Source organism: Caenorhabditis briggsae (genome assembly GCF_000004555.2).
Source record: "Caenorhabditis briggsae complete genome, chrI, whole genome shotgun sequence".
Taxonomy (NCBI): Eukaryota; Metazoa; Nematoda; class Chromadorea; order Rhabditida; family Rhabditidae; genus Caenorhabditis; species Caenorhabditis briggsae.
The window spans coordinates 712,822-736,035 of NC_013489.2; the positions used below are offsets into that span (position 1 = coordinate 712,822).

Consider the following 23,214-nt stretch of genomic DNA (forward strand, 5'->3'; position numbering starts at 1 on the left):
AAAATTGATAAACTTGATAAAGATACTGTATGTTGCGTCCTCCCACCATGTGTCGTGCTGGCAGCTTTCCACCTCTGTCTTCCCGCGTTCACTAACCTCCTGTCGCCCTATCCGATGATTACCTCTCTGTCGTTGTGTCCTATTTTTGACCAAAGACACATCACAATTATTATTATGAACTGCTAGGCTAGAAAACCCCTATTTTGAGCTCTTTGCACTTTTGAGTCATCCCCTCTTGTTCTCCGAGAAGACCACCTTAAGGAGGTGATGATGATGTCATGATAAGAGAATCATCTGATCAGTTCCCGGAAGAAGAAGACACCGTGATTACTATAGTAGCCGTAGTAGTAATTCCAAGGTCACACACTGTACTTTTTTTTTTGATTTTGTCGAATTACGAAATTGGTATATATTATAAATTTATTTCGAAATATGGGGAGATCTGTATGTATAGAAAAATATTATATTTAAAAAATAATAAAAATAAATAAAAATCCAAATATTAAAATAGAAATCTGATAAAATTCTGGTCTGAAGTGAGCAAATTAGTACGGGGTAGGGTTCGGAAAATATATAATAATTAAAGTATGGGGGTTATGAAAGTATCCAGGGGTTTCTGATGACACCGAAACAATTTTTGGGATGAACAAAAATATGCAAAAGAGAGAGAGACAGAGAGAAATAGAGGGAAATGGTGAGATCCAGGATACCGCGAGGAAGTTCAGGGGTGCAGAAAGACCGAATGTGTTTTTAAAAAAGTTGGGAAGAAGAAGAAGAAGAAGCAGAACAAGTATATGCAGACAACAAGGGTGGTGGCTTAAAAAAAGCCCCGAGAAAAATCTAGAACCATCTAGAAATTTCTCTTGGATTCCTCCTCGAATCCTCGAAGATATCTCTTCAGACGGTCCAGACGGTTGCTCTTGGCCATCTTCTTGTGATGGTGGTGGTGGTGGTGTGGTTTGGTTTCTGGATCGACGACCTCGTAGACAGCGTCAATGGCGATGCCTCCATCATCGACTTCTTGGAATAGTCTGTAGTCGATGTCTGGAAAAAATACAGTTGATTAGAAACGGTATTTTAGGTTTTAGGCGCACCTTATTCTAGCCACAGAGACCTTTAACACACCTAAATAAGGCTAAGGGCCTCACGCCTCAGAACACCTAGGTCTAGATCCTAGACACCTATGTGCCCCTTGCTACTAATACTGGACTAGACTAGACTGCTAGGCTCCCATACGACCCCTAGTAAGACCTCTTTATCAACTTACCTTTGTAGTTCGGTCGTGCTAGTGTGCAGGAGAGAAGGGAGAATAGGAAGAAGGCGGCGAACAGGAGCTTCATGATTGCTTGGAGAAAGGTGTGTTCGGCTGTCGAAGTCTGAGAGTTCGAATGATGACTGAAGGAAGGGGGAGATGCCGAAGGATATCAGGTGTATGGGGGGCGGGGCGAACCGCCCCGCCGCGATGGCAGGGGGCGGCGCCAAAAGAGAACGCGAAAACGAGACGAGAGACGCAGACGGGGATGTTCTTCGCCGCCGTCGCCGCCGCGGACCGCGGGCAGGATATGATGGCTAAGGAGGCAAAAAAGAAAACGTGTGATGACATCAAAATTTTTTTTCGGAAAAGGGAGGAAGGAGAAGAAGAAGAAGGTGACTGAGAAAAAGAAGAAGAAGAGGAGAAAGAAACTAATTTTGTTTTGATGACCCAAAAAAAGGTTTTTGGTAATATGTCAAAGTCAAAACAAAGTAAAGGCCATATTATAGATAAGATAAGGAAGAAAAGGAAATAGAGGTAAACAAAAAATGTTGCACTATTGAGGTCTTTTTTGTCTCTGATATTCGGATTTCAGTTCCATTTTTACCTAATTTCAGTTCCATTTTTGGCGTTCCAAAAGAGTGGTCCAAAATTTTTTGACTTGTCTGAAACTTTCAGAGTATACTAAACAAACATAGAGCTTTAATTTTGTGGTTAACAACTTTTTTGTAAAACTGAGCCCTGAGGAGATATGCGACGTGAAAGGGATCTTCCCTTGTTTTGGAGGAGAAAGATGAGCCCTACTTTTCGAGTCCCAAAAAAGTGGTCCTAAATTTTTCGATTTGGCTAAAAATTTCAGAGTCTACTCAACAAAAAGAGAGCTTTAATTTTGTAGTTGACATCTTTTTTGTACAAAATCATTCAACTGAGATATTCCACGTGGAAGAGACCTTACGCATTTTTGTCATAAAGCACCCCCCCCCCCCCTTTTTTTTTTCTTGCGCCCCCCCCCCCCCTTGCGAGGTGCCGCAAAAAAAGGAGGGTCCTTTAAAAACGGCATACCTCATCAGGGCCTAATTTTACAAAAAAGTTGTCAACTAAAGAAATGAAGTTCTGTTTTAGTTTTATATACTCTGAAATTTTCAGACAATTCTGACTACGATGACCTACTTTCGTAGGGCTCCAAATATAGGCGGAGTTCTGCTGCCAAAAAAAGAGGGTTCTTTAAAAACGGCATATCTCCTCAGTGCCTGATTTTACAAAAAAGTTTTCAACTAAAAAAAAGAAGCCCTTGTTTAGTTTTACATACTCACACATTTTCAGGCAAATCGGTTAACAATGACTTACTTTTCTTAGGTCAACTATTAGGTCAACTCGTTTTCAGACCTACCAAACCGGAGAGGCCAAGAAACCACAAAAAAAGAAAAGAAAACGAGTGATTGTAAAAAGTGAAACTTCTCCATATGTAAATAGTGATGATAGTAAAAATTTTCGTGCTGATAAGCGATTTTTTGCACAAAATGGGCGGAGCCCGTTTTACTCCAGGTGAAATGACAAGCGGAAAAAAATTTCGCTGACGTTCTTGTAAACTTGTTTACGGCATTCCCCTGCCGATTAGGTGACCCAAAAAAAAAACCTTTTTTGCCTTTTTTGGGAGTAATAGATAAGAATCGCAGGAAACATCGGCAGTTGGCTGTCCGAAGAATTGCGGTTCTTTTTCTTTTCGTATTTCTTTGATTTCTAATTTTTGTTTCTTTTTTTTGGTTTCTGATAGAAACACTACCAGCTTTTTCGGGATACTGTACTTTTGGTGCATTCCTCAAAGACCCCCCTCCTAACGTCATTGTTTTTAGTACATACGTCTCTCCTCTTTTCACTAGGTCAAGTAGATTATGCTGTCAGATTTCCGGTGTGTGGGAGCCAAACATATTTTTGAATGACCAGGTTTTTTTTGGTGGGATCCGGATCCCGATGATCATGATGTTTTGAGAAAAAAGAAGGAAAGAGCTTAATCATCTCTCTCTCTCTGATTGCGCCCACAAAACATTTGTCGCGCTAACGCTTGCCAGCTTGCCACCTCTTAACAGCGTCCCCCAGGACATCTGGGCTGTTGTTGCCATCGTATTGCTCATCGTTTGAGCTATCTTATCGTAATCTGTTTATCAGCTTATCGTATTCTTCAAATCCAAAATTATTTCTGGTAATTAGATAATCCTAGCCCTGATAATCCTTCTGGAAGGAACCGTTCCGGGTTTATGCAGATTTACAAATTTGAGTTTTTGGAAAGAAAGTTGAAGACTCTTTTTTTAGGTTGTCGTATTTAGGTATTTTGGCTCAAAAAAGAAAGTCAAAATTCTTCAAATTTTCAAGCCAAACACACCGTAGCCCCTCTTATAGGGTGTTAACCTGGCAGTCAACTATGAGCTCAATTATCTCAATTCCTATTAGAGATATAAAAATTTTGTCAACTGATAAAATGTTAGTCATAATGTGAGCAATAATTTTGTAGATAATAAATTTTTGATATATTTCAAAGGAGCTGAGATAATTGAGCTCAAAGTCAAAGGTTACGATGACTGCTTCAAAGTTTATGGTCGGTCAACTTTGACCCAATTTATTTCGGTTCCTGTGAAAGGTATCAAAAATTTGTCAACTAGTAAAATGTTTGTTATTATATCAGCAATATTTTGTTAATTAGCAGATTTTTGATATCCTTCACAGAAAGTGAGATAATTGAGCTCAAAGGCAGTGTTTAGGGTGGCATCCCTAGTGTAAGGCGTAAGCCCTGTCAGCTTTGAGCTCATTTTTCTCGCCTCATGCGAAAGATATCAAAAATCTGTCAATTGGTGAAATGTTTGTCATAATGTAAGCAATACTTTTGTAGTTTACAAATTTCTCATAGCTCTTACAGTAACCGAGATAATTGAGCTCAAAGTGTGCGTGCTCAAAGTTCCCATGGAGTTCTAATGACCGAGTTGCTCGGCGGCGCTTCCCAATTCTTCTCACCTAAATGTACTTTCAAACACTTTCTCATTCACAAAACCTAATTTCCTTTGCAAAGAATTGTATTCATTTTCGAAACCTCAAACTCCTTAACCCACAAACCCACACCAATTTCCTCCTCGTACCAGTCAGTCGCATTCCATTCGTGTTTTCGCCCTCAAAGACCTCCCTGTGTAGGTCATTACACGTTTTCCTCATTCCGCAACGTTTTCTAACTATTCCGTCGAAAAAATTCGAAAAAGGGCGAAGAAGGGGGGAGGGGGCGAAAAACGACCCCCAAGCGGTGGCCACCCATGGTGAAAAAGGCGCCCCCCGTGCGCGCGCGCGCGAATTTCACCGACAGGATAGGACGGTTATAAAAATAAGAAGGCAACCTTCGAAAATGGAAGACGATGAGTCAGACGCCAACTAGAAGTTTTTTTTTCAATTTCGCGCGCTCACACACTCCAAGGGCAAGCGCCTCGCGCCAGGCGGTGGCACGGTGCCAAGGATGAAATCGAAAACGCGAATCTTTTTTTTAGTTAGGCGAGGATCATTATGATACAATGTACCTCTTTTCGTGGAGGCTAGCACCTCAAAGTACGAATTAGTCGGCTTGTTATGGGTGGCAGTTTTCCGTGGCGCGCTAGGTTAGCCTTGAAGAAATGGAAAGCAACGTAAAATGGATGGGGAGAGGGGGTGTGTGGGGTATAGTGGGTTTTGAGGCCAGGAAGTGAGCGAAAGTTTCGGGAATTTTGAAAATCCTCCATATCTTTGCTAGCTAAACTTGTCCAAAAATCTGCCAAGTTCTACATGAAAGTGTTTTGGTGGTCCAGAATTTTTCAATTTTTCTGAAAATTCCAGAGTAAACTAAACAAAAGTAGAGCTTCAATTTTGTAGTTGACAACTTTTTTTTGTAAACTTAAGCCCTGGGGAGATATGGACCCTCCTTTTTGGCCTCCTCCGCATGGGAGGAGGGGGGGGGGGTACCTTCATGTCCAAAATATGGAAGGTCTCTTCCACGCGGCATATCTCCTCAGGTCCTAATTTTACACAAAAGTGACCTACTACCAAAATAAAGCTCTGTTTCTGCTTCATATACTGTAAAAATTTCAAACAAATCGAACAACGATGACCTATATAAAAACTTTTGATCTGCACTTATTCAGCTGATATTTTCAGACGTATCAGATTTCTTAATTTGTTTTCAAACGAAGTTGACACACCAATAGAACAACGGGTACAAAGTTTCTAGGGGGAAAACGACAAATTTCGAGTTTATCAAAAAAAATTCGAAGCATTTTATTGGGCCACCCAGACAATATTGACACTGATAGTACAAAAAATATTGTTTGTTTTGGAAAGGAAAGTATTTAAAAAAATTTTGAGAATTTAAACAATTTTTATTTTATCTCAACCTCTTAATCCACTCCCCGTCCACCAGCTTCCCACGCCCTCTTGTACGCCATCCACCACTACCCTCTCGTCGCGCGCTGTACCCTACTCGGTTACGCTTTTGACTGTCGTCCACCAGGTCAGGTGTTCGAACCCACCTAGGGTTAAAGTCTTTTTTATTGTTTTTAGAGCGGGTCTAGCCTATTTTTTAGTTGTTTTCTATACAAAAAAGAATGAAACAAATGAGAAATCGGATTTCCATAAGTCAAATCTTGGGATTCCAAGGCTCGGCAAATGAAATGAAATAAAATGGGAAAATTCTAGAAAATGCTTCTTAATGTATTAGAAGAAATGAAACAACGTCAAACTGGTATACATTCGAATTTATTGAGAAAGATTATTTTTTTGGTTTTGGTAGGGAATTTTTGGAATTGTTGGATTGGTTTCGTCATTGGGAGAAATATGAAAATTGATATTTCAAAAAAATTGAAAAAGAGGAGATTTTGGAAATTGAAGACTTTTTTTGAAATTTCGAATTTTTTGGGATTTTTAGTTTTTGAAATTTTTGATTTTGGAAAATTTTGGGATTTTTTATTTTTGAACTGGAAGTTTTTGATCGACACTAACTTTCCACAATACGCTTAATTGGGTGAGGCCAATCCGCTATCCAAAAGTCAATCGATGTTAACAATACGTACCATCAAAAAAAGAATTTCAAAATTTCAGAATTTCAGAATTTCAAATTTTCATTATTTCAGAATTTCAGAATTTCAGAATTTCAGAATTTCTGAATTTCTGAATTTCTGAATTTCTGAATTTTTGAATTTCAATTCAAGAAAATTAGTCTTCCTGCAAAAAAAAATACATAGTAAAGTAGTTCGACATTTAATTGAATTAAAAAAAGAGCAAAAAGAAATGAGCAATATGCTGGTAATGGCACATTCTGCTAAAAACTACTATACTACTACTTGAAAACTCCCCCGTTTCTTTTTTTTTTTTTGAAAAAAGTCCCAAAACGGGACACAAATACTTGAAATGACGTCATTTAAGACCCTTGACACTAAACTTTCGAACATTCTATTTTTAAATTTAAAGATTCCTGGTCCCTTTAAACTGTAGATGGAGCCTAGTATGTGGAGGATGGACTTTTATAATAGTGTGTACTAAGCCTGGGATTTAAAAGAGATTTCATTGATTTTCGAATATTTGGAAAAACAGAAAATCCATATTTTTGGATTTTTCATTTCCCGAATTTCCGCTCCTGCGCCTCCCCATTTCTCGTACCATTGTCTACGAGAATCCCTTCTAACCAAGGAGTTGTTCACGTGGTGTTGTGGCTAAGGCTTTTGCGCTTGGTGCGGAAGGTGGGGGGTTCAAACCCCTCCGGGAACTTTTTCACTTTTTCAAGTTTAATAAATGTTTTGAATTGAAATAAAATAATTTTTAGCCCAGGAGAGTGTTGAAAAAAGCTGAAAAATGAAAATTTAAATTTTTGGAAAAACGCCTTTCCACTCTAAGCTGATTTATATTGCTTCCTGTAAATGCCATCTAAAAGTTGTCAACTTTTTAAATTTTCACCATAATATCAGGGACATTTTATCAATTGATCACTTTTTGGTATCTTTTACAGTAAACGAGAAAAATAAGGTTGAATTTGATGGTTAAGTGGCTATGTCACTATAGAATCTTAACTTTAAGCTATCTTATCTGGTCTTCTGTAAACGATATCAAAAGTTTGTTAACTAATTAAATGTTTATCACATTATCAGTAACATTTTATCAGTTGACCACTTTCTGGTATCTTTCACAGGAGCCAAAAAAAATGGCCTAAAGTTGATAGGGCTCAATTTTCCGTAAATGCACAACGCCACCCTAAACGTCTAGCTTAATTATCTGGGACCTCGTAAAAGTTATCAAAAAGGTGTTAACTAATAAAATATTAGTCTTATTCAAACAAACATTTTGTCAGTTGACCACTTTTTGATATCTCTTACAGTAATCGAGATATATTTGGTCAAAGTTGAGGTACCCTAATTTCGCGATGTCTTACCTTGTATACAATTTAACTATACATACAGTACCTCTTATCACATGACCCATAACCTCCTCTTCACGTGACACACAAAGAAAAGGGTCCTTATCAGATGTGACCATCTAGATAATATATCTCATCTTCTTGCAACCCAAAAGGGTGCACTTTTTCAAAGTGTACCTATACGAATTTGGTTATTTTCGAAAGAGACCCGTTTCTGCAAAAAAAAAATTTTTGACTGATTAATATGCATGTGACAGACGGAGTAAACAACTAGAATGAGTAATACTAGCCAAAAAAAATTGCAAGGGTTCAAACTCTCAAGTAATTAGACCAGTAGAACTGGTTCAAGTGGTCTAGGGGAACAGTTTTTTTTGGAACACTTTTATATGTACTTGAAACTTAGTTACAAGTTCGAGTGGTTTAAAGGCGCAGAGTTGAAAAAAAAACTAATGTACTTGAGGTAGACCTATATTATGTGGGGAAGTAGGTCAAAAGGAACATTAGTTTGAGAGGGCCAAGGGACTAGGATTTGCAGCATTCGGGTTTCTAGGCCACGCTGGTAAAGGAACGCATACCTCGCTTTAAGCTCGATATTTTGAAATGAATTAAAAAGTAAAATGTAGAGCTTGAAAAGTTATACAAAATGGTATAAAATACATTAAATTTCAATTCATAGAAACTTGCTACAAAGTACAGTAACCACTCCAATAGAACGCTCCTGCTAACTTTGAGCCAATGAATCTCGGTTTCTATGATAGATATAAAAAATTGCTAACTGATAAAATGTTGCTGATATTATGATTAGCATTTTGTCAGTTGACCACTTTTTGATATCTTTCCCAGGAAATGAGATATATAGGCTCAAGTTGACGGTTTTGGGAGGCATTACGGTATCATCTTTTTTCGCGGGTCGCAATGTCGGTGTGTTTTGTAAAAGACGTAGTGGGATAATATTACACAAATTTTATAAAGTTTTGTAGGATTTTTAAAAACCTCTCTTTTGAATGTTAGGTTAATTTAAAATGCTAAGTTGGAAGTAAGGTATAAGCTGCCTACGGGGCCATACACTGTCTGACCCGATTTTCGCGATCATTCTTTTTGGTGATTTTTCTGTTAGACTGTTTATGGCAAATCTGGTCAAAATTTATATTAAAATGTAGAATTTGTCCAATTCTACATTTTGAATGTTAAATGAACCTGAAACATTGAGTATGAAACAAGTTATGAATCGTCTACCAAACTGCCCACCTCCTGCTCCGGTGGTCAAGGTCCTTCTGTTCGCGGGCTTTTTTGTTAAAGTGGACCTTGCAAATATAGTCACATTTAATATCAAAATGTAGATCTTTTGAAATCCTACATTTCGCTTTTTGAATTATTTAGTAATTCAAAGTTTGAGCAAAGCTAGGGCTCTTTTCCCAACGGTCTATGCTATTTTAAGCGAAACTTAATGATATCATGAGAGAAAGAGATCAATTTAAAATTTCACACATGATATATAGACATGGACTACGAGCGATTTTCAATCTCTCGTGAGAAATTTTTTTCTTTTTTTTTTAATTTTTAGCTTAAGTTTTTTTTTCTTCGACGTAAGAGCGACACGGACATCTGTAAACAAACATTAAAAGAATTTTTCGTGTCTAGAAATAAATAAACTTTCAGAGTCTTAATTTGTGAAGTTTGATTCCAAGGAAATGGAAATGAGAAGACGTAAGCAAATTGGGGAAGTTTTGGAAAACTTGGAGAAGGTTACGGTAGGAAGCTTGAAGATTACTGTAGAATGTTTAAAAGGTTACTGTAGGAAGCTTGAAGATTACGGCAGGAAGTTTGAAAATTACTGTAGGAAGCTTCAAGATTACGGTAGGAAGCGTTAAGGCTATTTTTGGGCGGGAGATTCAAATTTTCTTTTCTAGTCGTCTCAAAAGACCGAAATTCACTACTACTACGTTTTCGGAAATGCGATTAGAGATATTTAAAATTAGCTATAACATATATTATGTGTACATATGTACAAAATAAATAAGGAAGGGATTTAAAAATACAAATATAGAAATGAGGAAAAAAAAACTCTGAAAAGTTTGATTCTAATTATCTTGGTTCACAGTTAAGCTATCAAAAAGTGATCAACTGATAAAATATTGTTTACATTATCACCAATATTTTATTAGTTGACAACTTTTTGGTATCTCTTTTAGGAGCCGAGTTAAATTAGCTCAAAGTGGCAAGAAAACAAAAAATGAAAACAAAAAAAAAAACAAAAAATGTGTTTTTCAAGGGTCCTTTTCTATTAAAAATGATGCTATAATGAGCAAACGAAAAAGTGCACAATTTTCAGGAAAATTGTTTTTTTTTTGAGAATTTTGAAAATTCGAAAAAATAACTCTTCTGCAACTACAATAAGCCTTAAAAAAACCAAAATTTTGAATTCCCGCAAAAACTGAAATTTCTGGTTTTTTAATCGGATTTCTAAATTATGCGGAATTTCAAAAAGAGAGAAAGAGAGGAATCTCTGAAAACATTGAAAATTCAGAAGGTTTCTGAAAATCAACAGATTCTGAAACTCTGAAAATCTGGAAATTTCAAAAATTTCAGAATTTCAGAATCTATGAATCTCAGAATCTATGACTCTCAGAATTTCGAAACTTCAGAAACTTCGAAACTTGGATCCTCAAAAATTTCAATAATTCTAGAAATTCAGAATTTGGGAACCTCAGAATCTCAGAATTTTAGAATTTTAGAATTTTGGAATCTCAAAATTTTAGAATCCCAAGATGTATGATTCTCAGAATTTCAGAATATCCGAATCTCGGAACTTAAAAAAACTTAGAATATCAACTTTTCAGAATCCAAGGATTTCAAGATTTCAGAATTTTTTAATTTTTCAGAGTTTTCAAATTTTCTAAATATTCAGAATCTCAACTTTTTAGAATCTCGGTATCCCAGAACTTCAAAACCGCAGAACTCAAAAAAAAAACTACAGTAATCTAAAATTGACATTCTCCAATGGTCTTCTAATATGATCTTCTAATACCTCCAAGGAAATATAGAAACTTCAAGAAGGAAATGATGAATTTAGAGATGACATTAGGTGAGAAAATATGAAACTAGAAACTAGAAATTTGACCTTTTTCCGGTGGGAAGAGAAGAAATCTCGTGACTGCTTTAAGGCGAAAAAATAATTTGTTTACCACATAAACAACATTTTTCCAAGATCTTTTGGCTAGTACAACATGTACTTAAAGGGCCGAAACAGATGAAAAAAGGTTTAATTAAATTTTTGGGCGGCGGGCGGCTCGGCGAGCAACCCAAGCTCTTTGAGAAAATTGGCAACTATATTACTAGAGGAAAAAAATTATGTCATGTTTTCTTTTTTTTGACTCGTAGATTTTTTTCCTGGGAGCCAATGGGACCACCTCACATGACATGGCAATTATTTCGGCATTTTTTGGGGTCAGAAGACAATTTTAGATGACGTGGCGCCAGATGACGTCTAGAAGGGTCCCGGGGACCCTAGGAGATAATTGGATTTTTTCGCTTGCGTCTTTTTTTGTTATTTTATATAACGAGGTGTTCTGGATGATTTGAACCGGAAAGGGTTAGGAAAATGGGGATTTTGAGATTCTTAGATTCAAAATTCTAAGATTCTGAAATTCTGAAATTTCAAAAATCCCAAAAATTACACTCGAAAGTTCTAAAACTGATTCTGACGTTCAAAAAATTGGAAAAATCTGAAAACCGGAGAATCTGGAAAAAAATTAAATTAAAAATTTAGAAATATAAGGAGAATTCCGGAAATTTTTATGGGATTCGAAAAAACTGGAAATTCTGAAATTCTGAATTTCCTAATTTTTTTCTTCAATTTTTTCGATTTCTTTCAACTTTGAGCTCAATTATCTTGATTTCTATGACAGATATCAAAAAGTGCTCAACTGATAAAATGTTTATCATATTATCGACAACATTTTATTAGTGGACAACTTTGTGATATCTTCGACCAGAACCGAGATAATTAGAGTCAAAAAGACTATCTTTTTATAAAGACTTTCACTTTTTTAAATTTCAAATGTTATTTCAGCGTGATGAAAAAAAAATTTTCACGAATGAAAAACAAATAAGTAAAAGTCTACGTGGCAAAAAAGAAAAAAACTTTAAAAAAATTAAAAAATTTTAAAAACGTGGCTATGACCCTAGATGCCCCCCATTGATCTCGGGAAGAATGCTATAAAAGAAGAGAGGAGTGGAGAGAAGAATCAGTTCTCCCTTCTCTGGGCTCTAGAGAAGGTGACCCGGGGATCCGGGGCAAGGAGCCCGGATCCTGGAGCCGGGAGCCTCCAGGTCCTTGGTCATGGGGCCAAGGCCATGGGGCCAATGCCATGGGGTCTGAGCCGTGTGGCCAAGGCCATGCTTGCTGAACCAACTGGGATCTTTTCACCTTCTCAACCAATCCCGAATTGCCCAAATCTCGAAGTACAAGCTGGTGAATCACATATTACGACGAAAGATTCAATGAGGGACTAGCTGAAGTCGTGTGTGTTCATTTCGAAAAACCCGATTAAGATGTTCATGTTGATCGATAGTTGGTCGAGTCTTCGAGATCATTATGGATCTCATGCAATCTTTGGACGCCCACTGGAATGGACCATTCAAGGTATGTCTATGGGAATAGCTATCACCAATATAATATTTCAGAGCCTCCTCGAAAAATTCATGTCATATGGCGTTTCATACCGACTATATCATTGCCCTTCTACCAATTCGTTCTACCAATTCTACCAATTCTCGTCCGAATATTTCAAACCATTCCTGCAATATTCATGAAAAAAACTGTGCCATGGGGCCAGGATCCATAATATCAAAAATCTTAAAATCCCCCTTCTGAATTACCAAAATTCAGAATCACTGAAATTCTGATGTTCAAAAATTCTGGAATCCTGAGATTCTGAATATCTGAAGCGAGACCAAAACAAGAAAAAACATAGAGCAGGGAAAATTTTCGAAAAATCTGAAAACGGACAAAATTGAAATTCTGTAATTCTGAGATTCTGAGATACTAAAAGTATCAGATTCCAAGAGTCAGAAATTCAGAGATTCAGAGATTCAGAAATTCAGAAATTCAGAAATTCAGAAATTCAGAAATTCATAAATTCAATTATTATCTTTTTGCAGATATTTTCAGATCCTCCAAATCTCTGACGTCGTTGTAGTCTATTTCTGCTTCTTCTGTCTGGAAAAAAATCTAAACTTGATTATTCTTCCCTCTTCCGCCTACCAAAAAAAATCAAATTTCACTTTCTGTCCTTTTTTTCCAATTTTTCAAAATTGATCTCTCTTTTTCTGGAAGCAAATTTTAGGAGCATTTATCTACGCCCCCACTAATTAAGGCTTTCAATTAATTAATTAATTATTTTTTCTCTGCAAATCACAAGGTCCTTAAAAATATCGGATTAAGTTGATGACGTAAATTTTCTGGGGGATTTTTTTCAGTGGGTGCCAAAAACGGAAACGTTTTGTGAATAGACAGAAAAATAAATTTTTGGGGGCTCATTGAGCACATTTTGGGATTTTCGGGATAATAATAATAAGAAAGAAACATAAAGAAACATATCTAGAAAAATTAAGCTTTTGTTTTTTTTTGTTTGGAAAAATGTGACGCCAGATTTTGGATTTTTTCGGTCAGAATCTTCTGGAATTTTGCGGAGGATGAGCAATGGTGATGACGTGGATTAGAATCATGAAACTTTCATGAAACAATCTGAAAAACATTTCTGGGATTTGCCCTCGATTTCTGAGATTCTCAGATTTCTGGTTTTGGTAGGAATAACAAAAGATAAGGAATCAGAATGATAACATTTACAGAAAAAATATGTTTTGGAATTCGAATGATTTGGGGGTTTCTTGGAATTCCAGAAATTTCAGAATTTTTGATTTTTCAGATTTTTCAGATTTTTGAATATTCCAGAATTTCCAGATTTTTAGATTTTTCAAAATTTCAAGGAATTTGAAGTCCTAGGAAATGAGTTCAGAATTTCTCGATCTCTCAGAATATGAGATTCTGGACTCTAGGATTTTCAGAAATTCGGAATCTGAAAAATTTTAAAAATGCAGAATCTAATAGTCTTAGAATGTCTGAATCTCCAAGTTACAAATCGTACAGGAAATTTCGAAATTTCAGACTTTCAGAATTTCAGAACTTCAGAGCTTCAGAATTTCAGAATTTCAGAATTTCAGAATTTCAGAATTTCAGAATTTCAGGATTTTTTTAGAATATCTGAATTTAAAGATTTCAGAATTTCAAAATTTCAAAATATCAGAATTTCAGAATCTCAGAATCTCAAAATTTCAGAATTTCAGAATTTCAGAATTTCAGAATTTTAGAATTTCAGAATTTCGGAACTTTTGAATCTCGGAATTTCATATTTTCAGATACTTATATATTTCACAGTTTTCAGAATTTCAGACCTTCAGAATCTCAGGATTATATAATTTTCAAAATTCCAGATTTTCCTAGCTTTAGAATCTCAAAACTTCAGAATCCTAAAATTTCAGAATCCTAAAATTTCAGAATTTCAGAATTTCAGAATTTCAGAATTTCAGAATTTCAGAATTTCAGAATTTCAGAATTTCAGAATTTCAGAATTTCAGAATTTTAGAATTTCAGAATTTCAGAATTTCAGAATTTTAGAATTTCAGAATTTCAGGATTTTAATTAGAATTTCAGATTTTCTGATAACATCTCGGAATTTCAGATTTTCAGATAACATCCTAAAATCTCAAAACTTCGGAACCTTAAAACTTCAGAATCGTAAAATTCCAGAATTTTCTTTTTTTTCAAGAATCTCAAGGGAAAATGAAAATGAGCAATCTGAAAACCTCCGTTTTTTCACTTTTATATCAACCGTCTGGCTAGTTTAATCTTCAAAAAGTACTTGTACTTATTTCATATTCCCCTTATTTTTATAAAAACATTAATCTAGTTATTTTTGGGAATTTCTGATTTTTGGAAAAAACAAATGCAGTTCAGAAACCAGAAAACCGCAAACTGGTGATCTGACTACTGATCACAATAAACAAAAAAGATCTACCACGTATTTGATTACTGAATTGCTCAGTTTTTACCAAAAATCCAAAGAGAAAGTCGTTGAAAACATCCGAAGGGATAATAGGGCGAAAATCGTACGCACATGACCGAAAAATCCCAAAAAATTGTTTTGTTTTGAAGTTTATAAATGATTTTTGATGATCTGACAAAGGGTAGGTAGTTATGGAACATTCTGGAAATTTGGGGTTGGAATTCGGAAATTCGAAAATTCAGAATATCGGAGTCAGAGAAGAAATTTTGAAACTCTGAAACTTTGAGATTCTGAAAGTTGGAAACTCAAAAATAAAGCTTAAAAATTTAGGAATTTAGAACAATCGGGTGAGTCTGGAAATGCGGAATAATCTAAAAATTAAAAATTTTTGAAAATTAGTTTGAGCCTATTTTTCTCATTTTCTGTAACCGATATCAAAAAGTTGTCAACTGATAAAATAATTATCATAATATCACTAACATTTTATTAGATTACTACTTTTTGATACCTTTCACAGGAACCGAGATAAACTTGATAAAAGAGACTATGTCAGTCCGAGCCTAATCATCAAATGTGAACTCTCAACTTTGATCCAATTTTTCTCGGTTCCTGTGAGCGATATCGAAAAGTTATCAACTGATAAAATGTTTACCATGATATCAGTAACATTTTATCAGTTGACAGATTTTTAATATCTCTTTTAAGAATCGAGAAAATTTGGTTCAAAGTCAGGGACCCTCCTCTTACAGGTTTTACGGTACCTGAAATTTTGACTGTCCACTTTGAGCCAATATATCTCAAATTCTGTAAAAGATTTTAAAAAGTTGTCAACTAACAAAATGTTTGTTATAATATTAGCAACATTTTATCAGTTGATCACTTTTTGATACCTCTTACAGTAACCCAGATAAATTTGATCAAAGTTAACAAGCCCAATTTTTCCATAGATCACAAAAATCTTCATCCGCCCCCTCCAACTTTTTTTTTCCTTTTTTCCAGAATCCGGCGATCAGAAACACTTACAAAAACATAATAAAAAGCACATGCTGTGATGTTTAAAGTCATAAAAATCATAAAAATATAGTATAACGACAAAAGTGTGAAAAGATTATGGGGGCTTTTAGTCCGTGACCGGATTTTTTGGGAATTCTGGAAAACAGGATAAGATTTTTGAAACTTTGGAAGTGATTCATGAGATTTTGAATGTCACCAACAATCAAGAAGTGATAAAAAACTTTGAAAATTCTAAACTCAAAATTTCAGGCACCATAACCTGTAAGAGAAGGGTTCCCTGACTATGCGGACATCTGGATATACGGAAATAGGGAAAAGTAATAAATCAGAACACAAAGAAAACAAAACCTTGACCAGTGCTTACCTTGATCATCATTACACCACTAACCAATTTTTTGCTTCAAAAGTATAAAAAGTTGTTTTTCGAAAAATGTTCCCATCAACTTGTTGTGACGTCCTTGACACTGATTCTTTTCCCCGTTTGCTGATCGATGGGGGTTCTTTTTGGAAAGTCTAGTACAGTAGTCTTTAATTTATGGTCATTTTTTGTACTGATCAGTTGATCGATCAGATATGACCATGACATGTGTTGAGAAAATTTGAAAATTTTGAGTCTCGAGGTATTAGAAAGCTATAGATAGGGTTCAAAAAGAAGTAAAAAGAGAATGAAGGGAAGTGGGGGTCGAACCCGCGACCTCTAGATTAGTAGTCAATGTCGTAACCGGGGAAGCAATGGCGCCAAGGTTCTAGGCACTCACCACTCGTAGCGCGGCGCCACCACCACCCAGTGGTGTGGTTCTTCACCTTTCTTATATGGCTTGTAGCCTCTATTCCTCAGTGGGCAGCGTGGCAGAGCGGTGAATACTTTTTTTGCCTATCAATCTCGAGTTCGTTGGTTCGATTCCAACCGATGCCAAACTTGTTTTGTTTCTTTTTTGCATACCGTGTGGGACGTTTAAAGGCATCCACCTACCTACATTGATGTCTAAAATCTTGTTTTATTTTGGTTTTGACTAAAAATGATTACATATATACACCACTGTTCAATTCTTCATTATCCAGATGTTTTGTTTCCAGTTTCAATTCCAAATACATTTTTTGTGTTTCTTTTTTTCCTTCTTAACAAAATTTTCCTTCTTAACAATTCCTCCTGACTGGAGCATTTAAAGTGTTTTATCATTTATTATATGTTGTTGATACATTTTTTTAACAAATTCGCAAAATCTGGAGATTTTGGCTTAAAATGACCACCATATGATCACGAAAATCCTTGGAATTTGGGATTTAAAGAAAAAATAAAGTAACAACTGAAAAAAATGTGGCAAAATGTCATGAAAAGTGGTAGGAATGTTGACTACCAGAAGATTTATTTATTTAGAATTAGAGGATTTTTTTTGGAGGAATTGGGGAACACTATTAGGATGATTAAAGTTTTTGGGAACGGGATTTGATTACTTTTTTTGCAGATGTTATATTTTTGGGGAGAAGTATGAGGGAATGGAAATGGGGGGTTTGAAAAATTCAATTCATTTTTTGGGAACTGCGATTTTCAGATTTTTCATATTGTTTGAAATTTTCACAGTTTCGCAATTATCAGATTTTTCAGATTTCTCCAAATTTACCGATTTTGTCAATTTTAGAGTTATTCATATTTTCCAGATTTTCGAAATTTTTATTATTCTCAGGTTTCGCGTTCTCCCAATTTTCTAAATATTGGTTTCCAGATTTTTCAGATTTCAGTTTTTTTAAGATTTTCAGATTTTTTTTCTAATTTCCAGAGTTTGCAAATTTCGGCTCCGCGTCACTTTGAAACCGCGACATTTCGAAACTGTGTGACACTTCGAAACTAGTTATTTCGAAAAAAATTTCAATTTCATTTTTACGTGACCTGGTTTTTTTCGGTTTCGAAATGACCGGTTTCGAAGTGTCGCAGTTTCGAAGTGACGCGGTTTTGAACTGACTGGTTTCGAAATGACTAGTTTCAAAATGACTGGTTTCGAAGTGTCACATAGTTTCGAAGTGACGCGGTTTTGAACTGACTGGTTTCAAAATGACTGGTTTCGAAGTGACGCGGAGCCCAATTTTCAGAATTTTCAGGTTTTCCCAGATTTTTCGATTTTCCAATTTTTAGAATTTCAGAATTCCCGCTTTTTCAGTGTTTTCAAGTTACAGGCATTTCGATTTCAGAAAGCGTTACGTTGCGATTTGCAAGATTTTCAGAATTTCTTAAATTTCAGATGTTCCAGTTTTCCCGAAATTTTGTTGTTTTCAAAGTTTTCAAATTGTCCTAATTTCACGATTTTCAATTTCTCATGTCTTGCACTTTTCAGAACTTTCAGAAATTTCAGAATTTCAGAAATTTAGAATTTCAGAATTTCAGAATCTTTGTTGTTTTCAAACTTTCAAATTTTCAGACTTACCAAATTTCAGATTTTCCGAATTTCACAATTAGAGAATTTCAGAACCTTGAAAATCTCAGAATTTCAGAAATTTTGAAATTCAGAAATTCAGAAATTCAGAAATTCAGAAATTCAGAAATTCAGAAATTCAGAAATTCAGAAATTCAGAAATTCAGAAATTCAGAAATTCAGAAATTCAGAAATTCAGAAATTTAAGAATTTTAGAATTTCAGAAATTCAGAAATTCAGAAATTCAGAAATTCAGAAATTCAGAAATTCAGAAATTCAGAAATTCAGAAATTCAGAATTTAAGAATTTTAGAATTTCAGAAATTCAGAAATTCAGAAATTCAGAAATTCAGAAATTCAGAAATTCAGAAATTCAGAAATTCAGAAATTCAGAAATTCAGAAATTCAGAAATTCAGAATTTAAGAATTTTAGAATTTCAGAAATTCAGAAATTCAGAAATTCAGAAATTCAGAAATTCAGAAATTCAGAAATTCAGAAATTCAGAAATTCAGAATTTAAGAATTTAAGAATTTCAGAAATTCAGAAATTCAGAAATTCAGAAATTCAGAAATTCAGAAATTCAGAAATTCAGAAATTCAGAAATTCAGAAATTACGAAATTCACAATTTTAGACATTCAGAATCTTGCAATTTCATTTTTTTTCCAGATATTCGTTCTCCCAAATGATCACAAACAAAGAAAGAAGAAGAATAAAAAAGAAGATCCAAGATCTCCCATATTCTTCGTGATCTTGCTTATCACTGATATAATGATAAGGAATCTTTTCTTTTGAATAAAAATGCCTTCTTCCGAATGCCTAAATTTCATGTCCAGACGGCTTTATTGTAATCGAGAATCCACTTTTTTCCACTTTTTTTGGGATTTTGCCGATTATGCAATCAGCGATTGCGACATCGAAACATGGAAAGAGGAATCTGGATTTTTCGTTTTTTTTTCTGAAGAAAAAGATTTCTGATGGATTGGGGCAGCTGCTGAAGACGACACATGCTTCTGGGAAATTAGAAAAAAGAAAAAAAAGAAAAAAAAACGATTCTTAGTTTTTTCGATTTTTCTTGGAATCCTCATGTTGAACAGATGTGAAAACATATAGATAACTGAGTGTTTTCAAAATATGAGAAACATAAAAAAACAAAGAAAAAAAAATAGGATGACACATGTGTTGTTGGAATGCAAGAGAATGGAATTTGTGCTCGAGAATCGGAGTTCGGGAGAATAGAAAAATTGGGGGATTTAGATTGGGAAATTTGACTTTTTAGGAATCATAGAATGGAGAAAAGAAGAAAAATACTATTGAAAAATAATTAAATTGATACAAATTAAATTAAAATCCAATACTTTCTTTATAAATAAAGAAAAAAATTTCGTAAAAAATTTTACGGAAAAAGAAGGAAAAGTTTGGATATGCCTTTTTAGGATTTTTTAATATTTTCAATGTTTTAACTTTTAGGGTTTCAAACTTTCAGAATTTCTAACTTTTCGATTTTAGAAATTTCAGATTTTTAAAAGATCGAGAATTTCTGAATTTTTGATTTTTAAAATTTTTGGGATTTTAGGATTTTAAGGATTTCAAGTTTTCTGGGAATTTTCGATTTTTTTTCATTTCTCAAATTTATAGAGTTTCAGGGTTTCCGGATTATCAGAAGTTTTACAATTCTGAATCTCTTGTATTCTTAGATTCGGAGATCCTGAGCTTCTGAGATCCTGAGATTCTTAGATTCTTATATTCCGATATTCTGAGAATCTGAGATTCTGAGATTCTGAGATTGTGAGATTCTGAGATTCTGAGATTCTTAGATTCTCAGATCCTGAGATTCTTAGATTCTTAGATTCTGAGATTCCGATATTCTGAGATTCTGAGCTTCTGAGATTCTCAGATTCTCAGATTCTCAGACTTCGAGACTTTTTCATAGATTTTGAGATTCTGAGATTTATAGATTCTGAGATTCTGAATTTTTGAATTTCTGAATTTCTGAATGAATATATATGGGAGATCACGAAGAATATGGGAGATCTTGGATCTTCTTTTTTTATTCTTCTTCTTTCTTTGTTTGTGATCATTTGGGAGAACGAATATCTGGAAAAAAAAATGAAATTGCAAGATTCTGAATTTCTTAATTTCTGAATTTCTGAATTTCTGAATTTCTAAATTTCTGAATTTCTGAATTTCTGAATTTCTGAATTTCTGAATTTCTGAATTTCTGAATTTCTGAATTTCTAAATTTCTGAATTTCTGAATTTCTGAATTTCTGAATTTCTGAATTTCTGAATTTCTGAATTTCTGAATTTCTGAATTTCTGAATTTCTGAATTTCTAAATTTCTGAATTTCTGAATATCTGAATTTCTGAATTTCTGAATTTCTAAATTTCTGAATTTCTGAATTTCTGAATTTCTGAATTTCTGAATTTCTAAATTTCTGAATTTCTGAATTTCTGAATTTCTGAATTTCTAAATTTCTGAATTTCTGAATTTCTGAATTTCTGAATTTCTGAATTTCTGAATCTGATCTCAGAATTTTGAGATTCTGAGATTCTGAGATTCCGAGTTTTTTTCATTTTTCATGATGCCTTTTTTATATTTTCTGAATTTTAAAATTTTAGGATTTTTCAAATTTTTTAAATTTCTGATTTCCTGGAACCTCAGAATCCTGGAATTCCAAACCTGCAGTTTTCAGAATTTCAGAACTTCAGAATTCTAGAATCTCAGAATCTCACAATTCTAGAATTCTAGAAGCCCAGAAACTAAAATCTATAACATTTTGATCACAGACGGGATTTTCTAATCATTAATCACCAAAACGTAAATCAGTTTCACTTTTTTCTATCCTTCAAAAAAGAAAAGAACAAAACAATCTAAGTGAAAGTGTATCATTCTTACTATACAATTTAAAGGCACATGGTAGATCAAAAAGTTAGAGATCATAAAAATCAAAGAGACGCAGAGAAAAAGAGAGATTCCTGTTGATATGATGCCTAGCAGATACGTAATACAAATTATCAGTCGGCAAGGGATACAAAATTTTCAGTTCTTCGGCAAAATGCAAAATTTCCGGATTTTGGAAAATTTAATGGCAATTTATCAGTGATTAAATGATAAAAAATCGGGTTTTTTCTTGAGGATTTTCGAGATTTTTTATCGGACGAACCCGGTTTTTTTCTCGATTCCTTATCACCATCGCTTATCACAATTAGCATTCAGGTGTTCCCAAAAGACCACCCTGATAAGGTGATAAGAAATTTGGAGGTGGTGTGATAAGAGAAATGAGGGACCGGAACGGGTACTCTTACTTGGACAACAGTTATCTGGGTTACTGTAGGAGATATCGAAATGTTGTCAACTGATAAAATGTTGCTAATGTTATGATAAACATTTTATCAGTTAACCACTTTTTGATATCTTTTGCAGGAAGTTAGATAAATTGGCTTAAAATTAAGGGGTCTTTTATTTTTTACAGGTTTAGAAATTCTAAGATTCTGAAATTCTGAAATTTTAAGAATCGAGATTTTGAAATCCCAATATCCGGAGATTCCAAGATTCTGAGATTCTGGATTCTGAGATTCTGAGATTCTGAGATTCTGAGATTCTGAGATTCTGAGATTCTGGATTCTGAGATTCTGAGATTCTGAGATTCTGAGATTCTGAAATTTTAAGAATTGAGATTCTGAAATCCCAATATCCGGAGATTCCAAGATTCTGAGATTCTGAGATTCTGGATTCTGAGATTCTGAGATTCTGAGATTCTGGATTCTGAGATTCTGAGATTCTGAGATTCTGAGATTCTGAGATTCTGGATTCTGAGATTCTGAGATTCAGAGATTCAGAGATTCAAGATTCTGAGATTCTGAGATTCTGAGATTCTAAGATTCTGAGACTCTGAGATTCTGAGATTCTGGAATTCTGAAATCAGAAAATACTAAAAAATCGAAATTTCCAAAAAGTTAACAGTTCCAAAAGTTTCAAAAACCAAAAACCGGAAATTCGAAAAATATTGCTTTGAAAAAGCAGATATCTCAGACCTCGAAAATTCTTAAATCCAGAAATGCTCAGTTTCTATAACTCCAAAGTTTTGAAAATTCTGAGATTCTAAGAATCTGGAAAAATGGAATTCTGAAATCTGGTACCGAATTTCTGAATTTTCTAGAATATTCTGAATTTCAGAATTTCAGTTTCTCAACTTTCTGAAACTGGAATCCGGGTTTTTTAGAAACTCAATGAAATATCTCAAAGAGAATGCATTATTTTCCGTCCTCCACTTTCCAAATTTCAATTTTTAATCAATCATCTTCAGAACAAATTATTCCAAATTAATTATCTTTTATCATTAGTCTACAACTATTGATAACAGAAGAGTCTGTGATCAGTGAATAAAAACCGGACAGGAATCGGTCTAACACCCCCTTTTCCTCCCGAAATGTTGCCCTTTTAAAACTGCAAACCCGTTCATAGTCTCGTCGAATCGTCTCGAAACTTGTTTCTGTTTCTCTGAACTTTACGGGATTTTTCTCGTCTTTTTATTGGAGGGGAAAAGTGCAAATTGGGGGGAAAATTGGAATTCCGGAATTGGAAAAGAAATGAGATGGGGGATTTAAAGAGACAGGGAATTTTTAAAAAACCCAGAATCCAGAATCCAGAATCCAGAATCCAGAATCCAGAATCCAGAATCCAGAATCCAGAATCCAGAATCCAGAATACAGAATCAAGAATACAGAATCCAGAATACAGAATCCAGAATCCAGAATCTCAGAATCTCAGAATCTCAGAACCTCAAAATCTCAGAATCTCAGAATCTCAGAATCTCAGAATCTCAAAATCTCAGAATCTCAGAATCTCAAAATCTCAGAATCTCAGAATCTCAGAACCTCAAAATCTCAGAATCTCAAAATCTCAGAATCTCAGAATCTCAGAATCTCAGAATCTCAAAATCTCAGAATCTCAGAATCTCAAAATCTCAAAATCTCAGAATCTCAGAATCTCAGAATCTCAGAATCTCAGAATCCAGAATCCAGAATCCAGAATCCAGAATCCAGAATCCAGAATACAGA

At 34.5% G+C, this 23,214-nt stretch overlaps 1 protein-coding gene across 1 annotated transcript; it reads right to left on the bottom strand.

Moving 5' to 3' along the window:
- Positions 1-850: 850 nt before the first annotated feature.
- CBG26614 lies at positions 851-1,340 on the bottom strand (the record flags this gene model as incomplete). The annotated part of the gene is made up of 2 exons (XM_045235224.1): positions 851-1,044; positions 1,268-1,340. 2 exons carry the CDS (start codon positions 1,338-1,340, stop codon positions 851-853), a joined length of 267 nt encoding a protein of 88 aa, XP_045100233.1.
- Positions 1,341-23,214: the final 21,874 nt, after the last annotated feature.